Source organism: Gadus morhua, chromosome 17 (genome assembly GCF_902167405.1).
Source record: "Gadus morhua chromosome 17, gadMor3.0, whole genome shotgun sequence".
Taxonomy (NCBI): Eukaryota; Metazoa; Chordata; class Actinopteri; order Gadiformes; family Gadidae; genus Gadus; species Gadus morhua.
The window spans coordinates 8,251,776-8,268,353 of record NC_044064.1 but is presented as its reverse complement, the minus strand read 5'-3'; the positions used below and the strand labels follow the sequence as shown (position 1 = coordinate 8,268,353).

Sequence of the window (16,578 nt, the reverse complement as noted above, 5' to 3'; positions counted from 1 at the left end):
TGTGTGTGTGTGTGTGTGTGTGTGTGTGTGTGTGTATGTGTGTGTGTGAACATTTCTATGCATGTGGTTGAATATGTCCATTGGAGTCTGTTGGTGAGTGTGTGTGTGTGTGTGTGTGTGTGTGTGTGTATTAACACGAGTGCTTATGTGAGTGTATGTGTTCCTAATGGCATGTGGATACGTTATTCTAGAATACTTTATGTATGCCAATAAGGGAAAAAGAAGAAGAGTGAAACTGGAGATACCACACTCAGAGCTAATTAAACAGAATTTGATAAGATGCGAGAATGAATAAAAACCAAACTTGTTTTCAATACAAAAAAAAAAAACGCCACAACCAAGTGTCTCTAGCAAGCTGTGATTTTTCCTCCCCCCATCCCTAATTGCTGCCAGTGGCTAAATCCCCCACCAATTTACATTGATCCTCTTTGAAGAGAGATGCAGATGAGCTTAACAACTGGGCTAATTGCAGCCCTTCACTTTGTACAGCGAGCAACACCCACCACTCTCAAGACTGGAGTCGGCTCGTGTGGCAGTGGTGGCGTTTGAATCAGGGATCGATTCCATGAAATGTTGATTCCACCAATCTTCAATGTAATGGGTGACGTTATGTTCATGTTACCGATGGGATAGTCTAGTGAGGCCTCCACCACCAGGTGTTCTTTAATGACCAAACAGTGAATCCTCTCTCTCATGTTGTGCCACTATTTACACATTTAGTTTCACTTTGTGTTAACAGCTGTATTTATAACAGCCTTCTCCTGGTTTTGTTTGCGATACGATTTGCACTGAACAGGATTCCCCAGCCATGGTGAACTCTTGTGTTGTCCATGTGTCCCTTCTTTGTACATATTTTCTTTTAGTCACTGATGTGAACATTGAACACAATCCCGCGAATTATCTGATGCTGTAACAAAAGAAAATACATTTCATTGGTGACAGGTATTTGGTGGAAAATGAATCTCTGCACTCAGAGGAGAAAATGACTAAAAGGGAAATCCACCGGCTGTTAACTGGCACAAAGATTCCTTACACGTTATTGATTGAGCAAGTCACACCGAGAGGATTCTCTGGTCAACGTTATTGAAGACAGGTGAGATACATTTCCACTGATAAGGTTGGCGTGTCAAAGGCAGTGGTAGGCGCGCCGTCCCTAGTGGCCACGTAGAGACATGACAGATCGTAAAAATGGGCTTTTACGATAAACAAAGTGATGCGTTCTGCTCCAGAAGCGATCTGAAAAGGTTGACCTCTAAGGTGCTTGCACCCCAGCGTGCGGCAACCGCCCTGGTAACCACCTCGCTGCCGGAGGGTTCAGCGCGGCAGGTGTGAAGGGCCAGGCGTTTTCAAAAGTGGCTGCTGCTGCGGAAAGTTTCAACACGGGGAAAGCTGAGCGGTAGGGCAAAATCTGTGCGCGTTCACGTGGGCGGCAACCGCTTCCTGGTCAACAGCCCCTTTTGTAACCGCCTCCCCTCTGCCGCCTTTCCCTCTTTGAAATGAATGGAGGCGGCGAGTTGCCGCGCGGCGGTGTGAAAGCTGCTTTAGAGAGAACGTACCTTTCAATGCAGGACCATTCTGTGATGTCATAAAATGTAAAAGGCAGCCTTTGAGCTGTGCATAGAGGGTTTGACATCGATAAGTGACTTAGTAACTTTAGTGGGGGCTACGGATGTAGTCATTGGTATAAGTTACATTGTTTTCTGGGCACAGCTCACAGTAGGTGGTGGCAGGTTTTCTCTGTAATACTGGGTGCGTTTCCAAGTTTTTACACACTTGATTTCAGCATTGAAGGGTGTACTGGGGCCCCGGGTTCTGTCAGGTAAAATAAAATCTGGCACCAGGATGTTTGTGCTGAAATACAGAGTGTCGGAGTGTGTAGTCGCTCTTTGGCTCGACCAACACAAGCTGTGCTCTGGGGACTATGTATTTCAGGAATATGGGAAGTAAAAAAGAACGCGTCGCAATGGTCGCCACGGATGGCGCAATCTGAAACATTCAGTCCTTATTTATGTAAGATATTGTGTGACCATATAACAATGAGGAAGAAATAAAGGTTTTAACTGAAATGTAGCTTTAATGGGTTGTTTTGATCTCCTTACAGGGCTGTGTGGTTTAAAAACAAAAAGGTTTTGGCACAGTGTGTATAGATTTCAGGACGGCTTGGCATTTGGATTTTGGTCTCCCATGGAAAAAGGGGTATTATGCCTTCCATCCCGGCTCTGGAGAAGGGAAAAAAGGGGACATCTCATTGTTAATTGTCTTGCCATGTGATTGTCTCAGAGCTGGCACATGGTAAAAGGTAAAACCCTAGGCAGAGGGGGAAAACAGGAATGCATGTAATGGATGCGGGGCTAGGCTGTCGTGCTGTCACTTCGTCACACTCACTTTGCACCAGAGCGGCTTAAAATAACCAATGTTCTGCTTGTCCTGCTTGATTTTCTCTTTTTTTGTTTCAGCTTTTTTTTCTTGTCATTTTTTGTACCCGAGCGTTGAATAGGTTTTCTTGAACGGGAGCTCAATCACAATAAAAAAAAAAAAAGGTCAAGGCGCAGAAATACACACAGGCGAGCAAATATGTGTACACAGGCTCACACACACACCCACACACACACGCGTGCAAGCTTATATGTGAACACAAAACACACATACATGCTAACAGACACACACACACACACACACACACACACACACACACACACACACACACACACACACACACACACACACACACACTGACACACACACACAAACACCCACACACACACACACACACACACACAAACACCCACACACACACCCAGGTAGGCTGTAGATTTAGTGGGCAGGGACCCTGTGGCTGGAAGGGAGGAGGGGGGAGACAGGTGGGGGAGAGAGATTGATGGTCTCTTCTCCGAGGAGATGGCTCAGGGCAGACCGCTGCTGCTGCTGCTGGGACTTATATAATATTGCCGCTTGTCTGGGAAAACAAGATGTAAAGCTGCACTTCCCTGTTGTCCTTGGTCAGGTCCAGACGGAACATCACCTGTCCGACAGTTTGTGATTGTTTATGTGTGCATGATGCATATGTGTGTTATGATGGTATTTTTGTGTCCTTGCATGTGTGAATGGGTACGAGTTTGTTGAAGTTCCTGTGTGCGTGTGTGTGTGTGTGGTCGTGTGTGTGTGTGTGCGTGCGTGAGTGTGCAATTACTGTATGTGTTTGATTTGTTGTGCGTGTGTTTGTTACAGTTGAACCTTTCATGTGTGGCGTGTGTATGCAGTATGTTTGTGGTATGTGTGTGTGCTTGTGTTTGTGTGTGCGTGCGTGAGTGTGCAATTACGGTTTGTGTGTGATTTGTGTGTGGGTGTGTTTACAGTTGAACCTTTCATGTGTGGCGTGTGTATGCAGTATGTTTGTGGTATGTGTGTGTGCGTGCGTGTGCTTGTGATGCAATATGTTGCCTGTGTTTGTGTGTGTGTGTCTAGTGGTTATGTGATGGTGTAATGTGGTGTGTTGGTAAAGAGGGGAAGAAGGGAACATCATCCTGAATGAACCCTGTCTGGAGGCCAGTGAAGCGTGACTGGTGCACATGTGCGACCAGGAGATATGTAGGACAGGTTAAAACGCCCGGTGCCATGAAGATGGATTCCCATTAAAAAAAAAAACTTATGGAGACAACATATCTGTGTCCATTTCAATGCGCATTTGCACACCCATCCGTTATGCACACACACACACACACACACACACACACACACACACACACACACACACACACACACACACACACACACACACACACACACACACACACACACATAAACAAAGCAAATATCTGGGTAAGAACATTACAACAACATTGAGAATTTATGTCCTTGAAAGAAACAGATAGAATAGTCTGAGTGTGCTATCTAACTTGACCCACATAGCTTAGTAAGCTGAAAAATGTCTATAATTTGGACACACACACACAAACACACACACGCACACGCGCACACGCACACACACACACACACACACACACACACACACACACACACACACACACACACACACACAAACAAGGGGTTTATTTCAGCATGATGGTGATGATGATGCTCTATAGGGCTGTGTGAACTTGTTGTTTTAATTACTTACATGATCAAGAAAGCTTGTGAACAGCAAACATTGTGTTAATGCTTTGTCTATGTCAGCCAAGGACAGGGACAAAGTGTTCTTTGGTAAGGTAGCGTGACCCGTGTAATTCCAATATGTTGATCGGAGAGAACGTAAAGCGAGCCCTGCAATCGATCTTGTTCGCTGAACTCCAAAACAGTTGCAAACAGCGCCCTCCCTTGGTGAGGTTCACTTTGAATTATCTTTTATTTTTTTAAAAGATAATTCATATTACATATTTTTTCCAGAAAATGCAAGGAATGCTCACCCACAATTGATATCAAAACTTATTGAAATGGCAAATTAGCTGTCTAGTTATGCTATTATTTGGCAAATTGGTGTTGACCGTCGTGTTTCTCATTGGAAATGGGAGCAACTTAATTATTCATAGAAAATACACCGCAACTGATAATTGGTTTCACTCATGAATAATTCAGTTAAATAAAAGGTCTTAAATAAAGTCCCATGAAAAATAACGTTTTGTGTATCCTATATGGGTCACAGTCTTGATGAGATTGTCCTTCCGAAAAAGGAAAGTTCGGCTTTTTGGAAAAGAATGATGCCCGAGAGGCAACTGGCAGGAAGGCCTGTATCCAGCGCCGGGCGTCGTAACCCCTCTTCTGCCGCATCCCAGGGTTTGCCTCGGACCACCTGGAGACCATCCCTCAGCCGACAAGGTGACGTAATTGCCACAGACCATGCTCAGTGGGGAAAGCTTTCTTCTGCTTCACATTGGGGGTTGGCGCCATCTGCCAGAAGCCGCTACGCAGGCCAGGGGAACCGAACCAGCTGTACCCGGTGAGGTGGTCGTGGGCATCGTCGATTCAAGGTAAGTCATTTTTAGAGACTGCATTTCGGCGTTGGTTGTCCTCATAGAAACGCCAGCCAGCGTCCCAATTCTTCCCCTCGAATGCCCGAGCCACCCATTATCTGTCGGAGGGCTGACTCTCTCCAGCAGTGCCCTTCTCACAAATCTTCTCTTCAACTAAATGTTGGTATGCGAGTGCCAGGCGAAGGCGTCTGCGAAGTTGTCTAGAAGGTGTTTCGAATTGTGCTATTTCCTGTGGGTCGAGTCTGTGACTGCTGCTCTGCCATAGGTCGCGGGTGGCCTCGGCCGCCTCGGCAGAAAGGGGAACGGCGGGTTAAGCGGTTAAGCTGAGGTAAGTGCTGGCCGTGTTGATGCAGCGTTGTTCCGGGTTAGGCGTCCCGGTGATAATGGAGGTTGGTCTGGACCATTTGCTGGGAAGCTGTGATGGTGTAGCACAGGGGATAGTGCGTGCTGGTAGCAGGACGGATTCTGTGCAATTCTGGTTGTGGGTGAACGGTTTTCCGAAGTGGCACACTTCATAACCCTCCCCAAACATCCGTCGGCCCAGGAGACCGCCAGGCTGGTGGTGCAACATGTGTTCCGTATCTACGGCCTTGCCCAGGACGTTGTGTTGGATCGATGACCTAAATTCGTTTTGGAAGGCCTTCGCCAACTGCCGTCTGGCTTTCATCCCCAGTCGAATAGCCAAACAGCACGTTAACCAGAATCTAGAGATACTAAGTTGCTACGTGTCAAACAGTCTGGCATCCTGGAGCCAACGTCTCCTGATTATGACACAACATATGGTCAGCTCTGCTACCGGTCTCTCTTTCAGTGCCAATATGGTTACCAGCACCCCCCTGTTTCCAGGGATGGAGATGGAGGCGGAGGTGCCCTCAGTTTGGCCAATGCAGGTGCGCGACGGGCTTCGTGCTTTGCCCAGCACCAGGCAAACTGGCAGACATCAGCACACTCCCGCCAACCCGTCCGGGCCAGGAAGTAGCCTGGCTCTCTACCAGGGATCTTCCTCTTCGGAGTGAGTCCAGGAAACTATCCCCATGCTTCAACGGTCCACTAGATCACCCCAGGTACCTACGGTCTACAGCATCCCTGTTCCATGCGGGTCTAGTCCGTTGGCCCCTGCCCCTCCCCTACTCCCCAACTGTGACTCCTCGATGGACAACCGGTGTCTGCCGTGTATCGGATTCTGTCGACGGTCGGGCAGGGTTTGCAGTTTCTAGTGGATTGGGAGGGGTATGGTCTTGAGTAGCGATCATGGGGTCCCTAGGCGCCACATCATGGACTCGTCCCTCATCACCACATTACCAAAGGGATCACTCCGAGGAACCTCAGTGAGACGGCAGGATCCATTCGTCGGAGGTGGGGAATCTTCACACAGCGGAGCTTCAGCGACATCTAGGTGCTCTATCGGCCTTGCACAGTGGGATCCCTACCGGACACCGGACACTAATGGACCGGTTATTCACACCTGTGTTTATGTTGTTGCGTCTATTTGTTCCCTCTGCTCCCCTCACTCCATGCTAATTCTTCACAAATGTTTGGGCGCCGCTTCTTGCCTCACCGAGTTTTCCCCTAGCCTGTTATGCCTCTTTAGGTGCCTTTGGACTTGCCTAATGGCTTCTTCCAATTACTGGATCTCACTCTCTCCATTCTTTAAATCACACTTCTGACACCAACGGGGCGAGCTTGGCTTTTTGGCAAGGATTGTTGCCCGAGCCAGAGACTTGCAGAGTTGTAAAATCCTTGCTCCTGTTTGGTACTTTGTAAAACTTAAATCCTGGTATTTTTACCCAATCTGGGTGTGGTATTGGACATTTTATATTGGAAAAACAGATAAAATCAATAGTTCAGTCAAGCTTTTTCCAGCAGAGGCTCTTGTCCAAGGGCAAGTTATTTTTATCGCTTTATGATGTGGAAAGGGTTATACATGCTTTGTCTCATCCCGACATGACAACTGTAATGCCCTTTAAGTTGGTGTGACCCCGGCCTCCCCTGTCTCTAACATTTGATCCCCCTGAGGAGGTTGCAGAATTATCTGTAGGTTTGTTGACAAACTACGATGGAAAGGGTTATAGACAAACAACGACATTTTGTTGTATTTTTACTGGGTCTCATTTTGACTACTATTTGGAACACATTGGAAATCTTTCTAAAGTTCATCACCGCAGACTCTCATTAAAGTTTAGAAAAACTAAGGCCAACTAAGCTTTGATGTTCTTCAGACAATCCAACAATAATTTGCATCATTCCGTTTCAGCGGCAGGTAAATTTGTGTGTCATCCATGTCATTGGATAGAGACCCCTATATCTTCTTAGCATGGTCCCTAAGGGAAGCAAATAGTGAGACCTGAACCACTCCAGCGCAGTGCCTTTAATGCCAACACAACGCTCCAGGCGTGAGATGAGGATACAGTGGTATACTTTCTCGAATGCAGCTGTCAGATCTGGAAGCAAATGAAGGGCAAAGTCCCTGGAGTCAGTAGATAATAAAACATTGTTAAAAACTTATAAAAGGGGCAGATTCAGTGCTTTGAAGGGTTTTTAAACCAGACTGGAACACCTCAAGAATGCCATGTATCCACCAGAGATGGACTGCACTCATTGCGAGGGCAAAACTAGCTGCAGTGAAGGAAACGTTGCACTCCATCATTCCTCTGGGAAAATGAGTCCCAGGTGTAGTTATGGCCATTGCATTCTGTCTAAATCTGCAGGTCTTTCTGCAGCATATTCCACACAGTGGGGGCAGAGTATACAAAAGCCTTTTTACCCTGTTCTGTCCCCACATTGGGGATAAAAAGCAACACCAAGTCCTGTGAACGTAAAAAGTGTGGACCAGCACTTTTCCGCAAGATAAGGGTACATAAATAGCTAGGTAGCACACCAAGTATTGCCTTATAAATAAATATGCACTAGTGACTGAGCCTATGAGTGGACAAAGCAGGCCAATACTTCCGGGGCTGACTTTTGGGCACACTTGTACTACATTTATACTAGCAGAAGGCCAGGGTCAGAGGCTGTATACACATGTTTTTGAAACAAAACAAAAAACAAAAAAGCTTCCAGGATGTATTGGTAGAGGAGAAGGGGGCAACTAGAGGAGAAGGGGCAAATCGCATGCCTCGATTGACTAATCTCACATGCTATAACCCAATACCACCATTGATTAAAGTTACCCCGCCCTCCTCCTCTTCTCACGCACACACACACACACACACACACACACACACACACACACACACACACACACACACACACACACACACACACACACACACACACACACACACACATTTTTTTAAATATTTACAGTGGGAATCAACCTTGTAAATGAAGTTAATCACTCTTATCTCTGATAACATCGTGGTCAATTTATTATTAAGAACAGTAGGATTTGTTACATACAGCTTCTTTAACTTTGAATCTGAAATATCTAATAATTATTACGCACATTATAAAGACTATGAAAAAGGATTCATGTATGATATTCTGTATTATTCATAAATATAAATAATAATTTAAAACACTCGTTTAATTTAATTCAAACACATAATGAATCCGTTTGTCGAAAAAAATCGACAAACTATGACTATAATCACTCACCATTTCCCAAACTGTTTATAAATAAACCATTACTGCGCCCTAAAACACATTGTGAACCGCGCTAACCGGATGTACTTCTCTACTTTGACTTCCGGAACGAACGTAGTCACCTTCTTTGCTTTTCCGTAACTCTTCCGCAAGCAGCTCGACCACAACAGCAGTCATGACCGCGTCTATTGTCGTCCAGAGGGTCGCTGCCCTCGCGGGGGCTTCTGCCGTGGCCGCTGGGGCTTATGGAGCTCACGGTAATACTTAATAGCAATTAATTATTATATTTTATAAAACTCATTCGGAGAGACCCGTGCGACAACTTCCTCATCCGTCTTTTTGTTGGTAAACGTTATGCAACGCCAAGGTTAGGCTGGCCACTGGTTAGAAAAGCGCTGTATAAATGCAGTCCAACTACCATAACTGCCTCTACTCCCACTTTAGGTTTCAAAAACAAAGACCCCGAAGATTACCAGAGAAATGTACGTGCAAGTGATTGGATTAAATTGCATTTTATTCAGTCAGAAATACTTTTGATTGACGGATTAATTGCAATATTTTCAAACTAACTCCATAAGGATAGATCAATCAAGGAGTTAATTGAATGTCTAAAACAAACATATTAGTCTACAAAGCCTTGTCAATTTGATCATCCATTGCGTCTTACAAAAATCCAAGAATGATTTGATAAGACGCATGTTCTATGCTACATTACATTTCTGTTTTATATTTACTGGACATTTCAATAAGTAAATCATGAAAATGCATCTCTTTGTCTGTCTATGTCTCTCAATCCCTTCCCTCCCCCCCAGCTGTATGAAACGGCCAACAAGTACCACTTCTACCACAGTCTCGCTCTGCTGGGAGCTTCTCGCTGTGGAAAGCCCGCCTTGGTGAGTGCATTAGTGGGTCTGATACCTCGATAGCCTGGGGCATTGCTCTCTCCAGGGTCCCTTTCACATCTAAGTACCCTGGCAGTGTAGCCTTCTCACCCCGCCTCTCACTTGTGTATGTATTAGAATCCATACCATTACCAATGCTATTACAGCATTACAGCTGCCATCACTAGCTGTATGAGTGTACATGGACTGTACATTTGAGCAAGGCGTCAAAGATCACGCTCTCCTGAGACCAGGAATATAAGTGGCTATTTGTTACGTGTTTACGGTGGATAATTTGCTAAATATTCAGGGAGCACCAACAATAGATTTCAGTGATTGACAGGGCCAGGATATTGTAGAGGCTAGGGTGTTGGATCCCTAGATGAAAAGTACTGAATTTAATCTCCACAGTCTACTTGTCTGTGTTCCTGATAAAGTTGTCAAACTCCTTCCTGCTCGTTAGTGACATCAAGATAAAATAGTAAATATTAGGGGTGGAACTGTTATAATGTTCCACCCCTGCATAATTCACAGTTCGGTTCATAACATAACACAATTCGGGCTCACACTTTTCGGTAGGGTACAGTGCGTTTTTGGTAAAGCAGAATATTTTCATTTATATATATGTGTTTGTGTGCATAAATATGTGAGGGTTGAACCGGTATTATTGCTCTGTGGAGGAATTTGAAAAATGAATTGAATCCGTGTTTCTTCGGCTTTCACTCTTGGTGCAGGGTTGCTGTAAAAACGTTGATTTCCTTTAATGCATGCTTATTTAAAAAAGAGCAAAGAAGACTTTTAACCACAATGTCAAACAATGTTGTTCATGCTATTTTTTAAAAACCACTCCAGCTTTACAAGGAACCCCTTCTTCTTGAACCTACTTGTTAATTCTGAATGATGTATTGGATAAATAGGGAATCACAAGAACTAAAATAGATAAATGGCATCCATGTCCCTGCCACCTCTTGACCAATATGTAGCTCAATAAATAAACCACCTAAACAGCTCTACTGAGTATTGTCACACTATTTAGTTCTGTGCTGGTTGGGGCCGGATAGTGAGTACCTGGTTAGTTGTGTTAGTTAGTGTTGGACTCTTTAACGTTCTGAGTTAGATCCCCAATGTCTGTGGCGTCCCTTTAAGCATCCATGAGCAAATCACCTAACCCCAAACCTGCTCCTGAATGACACACCTTAACACACTGTTGGAAGAAATCACCTGCTAAAAATCCCATTAATAAAGACATTATCATTGATTTGGCCTTTATGTTGCGTTAAACCAAAGTAATCCTGCTAAATGACGGTTGGTTTCTTTCCAGGCGGGGGCCCTCCTGGCGGCGGGCATTGGCCTGTTCTGCGGGCCCCTGTATCACCAGGCTCTGACGGAAAGCTCCGAACTGCGAAAGGCAGCCCCGTTCGGGGGGATGGCGCTCATCGCCGGGTGGCTGGCCTTGGTCTTCTGAAGCCTGTCAGGTCACCTCTGGGTGGGATGCAATGTCACGTTAAAACGGTCAAAAAGTTGAGCTTTTGAAAATGTAATGTCAGATAAGAAGCACAGGGGGGTGGGGTGGACCCGCCGCCCCTCCCCTACGTGTCGCCGCGAGATAAGGCTGTTTGGAGGGATTATCTTTATTTAAAATGTCCAAACCATCGCTGGATTTCTGCCCGACTTGCCGGGTTCACAACCTTGTCTCAGCCCATCTGAAGTGGACGGGGTGAATGTATGTGTGTATTTTGTTACAAAATTAAATAAAGTTAGATTAAATCAATAAACACATGTGTCGTGATGGACTTCTACTGACCCTTATTTGGTTTCATGGGCTGTGAACTCGTCTCCTCGACTATGTACACAATAACTATACTCCTAGAGTACAGTTACTCTGCTGTGCCCACTCAACAGATGCATAAAATTGTTTTACTTGAATTTTATAAATAAACACAGGCGAGCATAATTTATATTCAATATAATTCAAATTCTGCTAAGGCTTAGCTATTTATATTACTCAAGAGTTTGACTATTCCTTCACTGAGACGATTCTGTCTGGGGTGTAAAGACAGTTGTTCCCCTTTGTCTTTGTGACCTACATCACTTGATGCTCCGAGTGGCGAAACACAAAAAGAGTCAATTACTGGTGGCCTTACTATAACTGTATACCATGTTGGCTCTCTTGACAACTGAAGATCATACGTGGGCCTGATCCCCTATCTTTTGATGCTCGTTTGTCATATTTTTTAAATGGCAATTTCCAAAGGAAGCTTGGTTTTTATGGCTGTGGCTCTTAAGATAAAAACTTCCCTATGCGTTTTGGTGTTGGCATTCGTGTGGACACCTGATACGCAAATTATGCAGTAATCGCCCCCCAAACCAGCTGGGCGACGTAAGAGTTCTGTCATATTTGTTTTTTTTATTTGATTTGTATTATTTTTGTAGCTTTAAATACAGCACCTTGGTAGATTGAATTATTAACTGTGCATTCAAAAGTATTTTATGCTCAATCTAAAAGGTTTAATAACTGCTTTCGCCTCCTGGACTGTATTTGTAACAATGCGCAGGTTTGTTGCGCATGCTCTGCCTCGTCTTCTTCTTTTGTTGGTGGCGAATCAGCGCCACAGTGACCTTTAATGTGTACTACAGCGTTTCTACAGATAGATGCGTTTTCGCTATGAGTCCGACTTAACGGAGATATTCCTGAAACGCAACCAAGGAAAACGGAGGAGAAAAGATTGTTTTTCGCCCTTGTGGACGGGGACTTAGTCTGTAGAAAGCGAGAATCTCCCCCTTCTTAAACAAGGTGCCATAGACCTGATCGCTACACATGAAGTGGTGGGAGAAGCAGGCGATGCGTTGAAAACACACTTTCGAGGCCTAATTGGCATCCTTATATAGAGGTGTGAGAAATGGCGTGTGGCGTTTGCTAAAAGACTCCTGACTCTGAGTCACAAGTTAACCAGTGGTGACGTGGACATGTTGTGCATTCAACGTCACTGACACAAGCACTGAGCGAATTCCCACTTATGGAATGGAGCGTTTAAATGAAGCCACGGTTTCACCCCGCAGTCTTTATTCTCGTCCTATTTTCTCCACTTGTCTGGGGGAGACTTTAATGCAGAGTCGTTCTCGGCTGCTCTTGTTTATGTATATCCAACTGTCCTTGGCTCATCAAATGATGTGGTGGTGTGTTGGTTCCATCATGTGTGAAAGGAAAAAAGCGAGAGTGTCATATGTTTTTGTTTGAAATACTTCCACATAATTCTTAAGAGAGAAAAAACTAACACTAGTACTATTGATCGAAAGAGAGGAAGATGCTGCTTTGCAAACACACGGGCCGTGAAGTAGGTTTACGTTCTAAATGAACTCCACAGACAAAAGTGTCTTCCGCTGTCGTGGGCGTCTGTGAAGGAGGGAAAGAAACACGTATATAAACCAAGGGCAGATATTGTTAATTGTACCTCGGGGGAACTCTTCTCTTAACTTCACAAGCTTCTCCGCTCTTTTATTACTCTATTCATGAATACATTATTTAGGCAAACACCTCCCTCTTGGCTCCTTCCGAAATCAGGCAGACGGAATATAATTACATCGGCAGCCAGTCGTGGAGCCGCTCGGTTAGATTGGTATCTGGGCTGAAATTGAACTTGTGAAGAACTGGTAGCCCGAGAGTCATCAGTCATTCACCGACCAGAGATACAGAGGGGCTAACTGGGAGGAGGAGGATGATGGCTGCTAGCTAGCTACTGGGAAAAACAGGCTGGAACAGGTTTCTTCTTCACACTTCAAATAAGATAAGTTGTACTTCCCACAAGAGAAACTCGGAAATAGTACTTCATAAGACTTATCATAACTTATCATAATTCATAATACCATATTTATAGATATTTAATCAAACACTGTTGAAGCTCAAGCATTTCATTTCCATTATTGTTTCTGCCTGCTGCTCATTATGAAATGTGCATATTACAATAAACATGAAACTTGAATTGGCTGTCTTACGATATTGTGGGGAATATAAAACCCATTGCCTGATGCCTATTCACGAGCCTTCCATCAACCTAGACCTAGTCCTCGCTTACCGAGACGGATCCAGAACGCACACGAGAGCGGAGAAAAAGTATTAATCACAGACACAAACATTGTGTTGACGCGATGCTATTAAAAGACAAACCACACACACACACGCTCACACAAATACACAAGAAGAGACGCAAAATCGCTCCCTTCTTTCCCAGGCATCCGTCACGTTCTGGCAGCTCACACAACGGCCGTAATTGCCATTTGGAGTGTTGCCACAGCCCACTTCCCCTACTGTTGACCTTTCAAGCTACTTAAAGGATGGTTACTGCTAAAACACACACACACACACACACACATACTCTAGATTACTCCCTCACTTCAGCAGAGACTGAAGCCTCACAATAGACGCATGGTGGATGACAGAGCGATGTGTCTCTGATCATTTAGTCCCCCATCTGGGCCCCTGTTGAGAATTTTCATGCGTCAACGAAGCATGGAGGTAAGTAAAAAACAAAATTGGCAAGCCGGGTGGGTTTGTCGGGCAATATCGCCATGGTGATAACAAGAGCTCTCCTCCCCCAGCTGTGGAGACACCACGATGTGTGATCACACCCACTGTTCCTGCTATCTCGTGGACATGGGGATGCTCAACCAGTAGCCTTTTTTGGCTGGGAACACTAGCAGCTTCATCATCCTACCCCCTATCATACATTATGTATGGATTTATAAGGTTTTGATCATATTTAGTCTATGAAGGATCTTTGTTTAACTTCTATTTTCCAGTGTGGAGAGAAACAACATTTTTTATTTCCCCCTCTATATTTTGTGATTTCAAAATGTATTTTTCTTTTGTAAGGATCTTTTTAATTTCTGCCAAGGATGGGTTACCCGAGTTGATTTTGGAAGAAATCCTTCACAAATATCCCCAATGAAAGCATCCAATGGCAAATGTTCTATGCAACAAACCTGTAGAATGGTATTTTATATTTCCTGTACTGTCTTTCCTGTCACAAGAAAATAAGCAAAACATAAGCATCAACATGCTCTGTCGTCTATAGCACAATAAATAGTAGGAGGTATAGGAAAAGGACCCAATTTAAATATGTATTTAACCATTTTTATTTGACCTTAAAATCCACAGCACATTTGTCGACACAAGTTCAGGCAAAATTTACCTCAACCCCTACATGTGAGCATTACCTCGCTGACGCATTCACAGTCCCCTGGTGAAACACCGGTTATTACATTCTCTTTTTCTTGTTTGTGATTGGATCAAATTCGTGCCCTGTGACAAGTGACATCACTTGGCACCGATTTGAACCAATCAGCAATTGCAAGATAAATGGGTTCCCTTATGTCCTGATGGTTTGATCCAGGCACTAGGTTTTGATTTAAGCCGCCAGGCCGAGGGAAATATCCAAGCGCTGGTATACGAGTCCAGGTTCCTGAAAACTTGCAAACTAGGACTCAATTTTATTCCTGCACCTACATCTCCTGGGGCCACACAGTGTGTTTAATCATGTCCCCCAGCTGCTCATGAATAAAAAGGGGGATAAGAAATGGGGAATGAGTTTAAATTGTGAGATTTCCTTTGCTTTGTAATTCTTTTTACTGAACCATTGTAATAACTTTGGAAGTCCTTTTCGAGGATGCAGTCACCTCTCATTTGGCTGAGCAGGTGCCCAATACACCACTTAGGAGCAACGTATGGTCTTCGGTGCCTCCTCGTCATTTTAAAAGCTTATAGAGTTACCACATACGGATAAATCAGAATATGTTTGTCACTATACAGAAGGCTGCTTTACTATAATAATATATATGTAGAACATTTAAGTGGGGACATACTATATTATACTACATTAATCAAATGGCTTTAGGTCATAAAGTTATGTGAATGTAAAATACTATATTTATTTATAGCTACTCTGTGTAGTAACATTTTTATGTTGAAACCTATAAAAAACACACCTAAAAACCGAAAACATATGCTTTTGTATCACCCTATCAATGCAATCAAAATGGGGTCTATTCCTAGATTTTTGGAATTTTTTACAGAGTCTACCAATCTTCCTTACTTCATTGTTTTTTCAGAATCTAGATTCCATTTCCATTTGTTTGGGGATATAAAGCCCATCACATATAAAAAGGGCACCTGCAAAAGCCAACAAATGAAGGAGCGTTAGGCCTTCCAGTATTTAGGAGTTATTATTAGGCAGCCAATGCTAGGGCCTTGACTTCCAGATGAGACGTCATTTAACAATCCTCCCTTGTGGCTAAACATTGAAACCGCATCAGCAAATGGTTCCTCCCTTTGCACTTAGCTTTTTTCTAGGATGGAATCCCCTAATAAATGAATTGGTAATAATTGTATTTGAAGAAACTCAATTAGGATTCTGAATCAGATATGAAGTTTTAGCAAACGGCCAAGTGTTTCTATACACACTCCCATATGTCATCACCATTACTATTTGCCATCTCAGACAGATGTAGTGAGAGAGGGGACTTGTGACCCTTGGAGATTTATACACAGACAAACAGTTTGCTTCATTTAATCAGCTGAACCAGCAACCAAATTGATCATCCCTTATTCTCTCTTCTTCCGTTATCTTCAACTGAGACACTTTGTCAAAGACAAAATTAAAACTTTGTAACAATGCCAGGGATTCACCCACCACTCTACCAGCTGCAAAAGCTTCCTCCAGACTCTAAGCACCTGATAGCTCGCTTTGTGCGCCTATTTGCGAACTCCGTATCCACTAACCATCTGAAAGAAGCCTGGTCCACTGAGCTGAATCTTGAGGTGTCTGACGACACTTGGAATGAGAATCCAAACTTGCTAAATTAATGCCTGGTACAAACTGATTAAATTCAAAGTCATTCATATGCTCCACTATTCAAAACCTAAACTACACTACCTGAATTTATCCATTGGTCTCCTCTCCCCATTGTATGACAGATGCAAATGTGCAGAAGTCTCGTAACACATCTCTCCTGGCTCTGTGCTCATCGACCAACATTTTTGGAACATACCACTGGCTTTTCGGAGTCTATGGTTGGGACATTCCTCCTGATCCAGAGCTTGCACTCCTTGGATGCTCAGAGTCTGCTTCAAGCTATCTGAGGATCAGACG

The 16,578-nt window shown here is 44.0% G+C and overlaps 1 protein-coding gene across 1 annotated transcript; it reads left to right on the top strand.

Moving 5' to 3' along the window:
• Positions 1-8,637: 8,637 nt before the first annotated feature.
• tmem256 (transmembrane protein 256) lies at positions 8,638-11,226 on the top strand. Its single transcript, XM_030337987.1, has 4 exons — positions 8,638-8,809; positions 8,997-9,034; positions 9,365-9,445; positions 10,755-11,226. The coding sequence occupies exons 1-4, from the start codon at positions 8,728-8,730 to the stop codon at positions 10,896-10,898; spliced, it is 345 nt and encodes a 114-aa protein (XP_030193847.1). The 5' UTR covers positions 8,638-8,727; the 3' UTR covers positions 10,899-11,226.
• Positions 11,227-16,578: the final 5,352 nt, after the last annotated feature.

Coding starts and splice junctions, on each gene's coding strand:
- tmem256 (XM_030337987.1), top strand. CDS start 8,728: ATGACCGCGTCTATTGTCGTCCAGAGGGTCGCTGCCCTCGCGGGGGCT. Junction 8,810..8,996: donor TGGGGCTTATGGAGCTCACG/GTAATACTTAAT, acceptor CTCCCACTTTAG/GTTTCAAAAACAAAGACCCC. Junction 9,446..10,754: donor GCTGTGGAAAGCCCGCCTTG/GTGAGTGCATTA, acceptor GTTTCTTTCCAG/GCGGGGGCCCTCCTGGCGGC.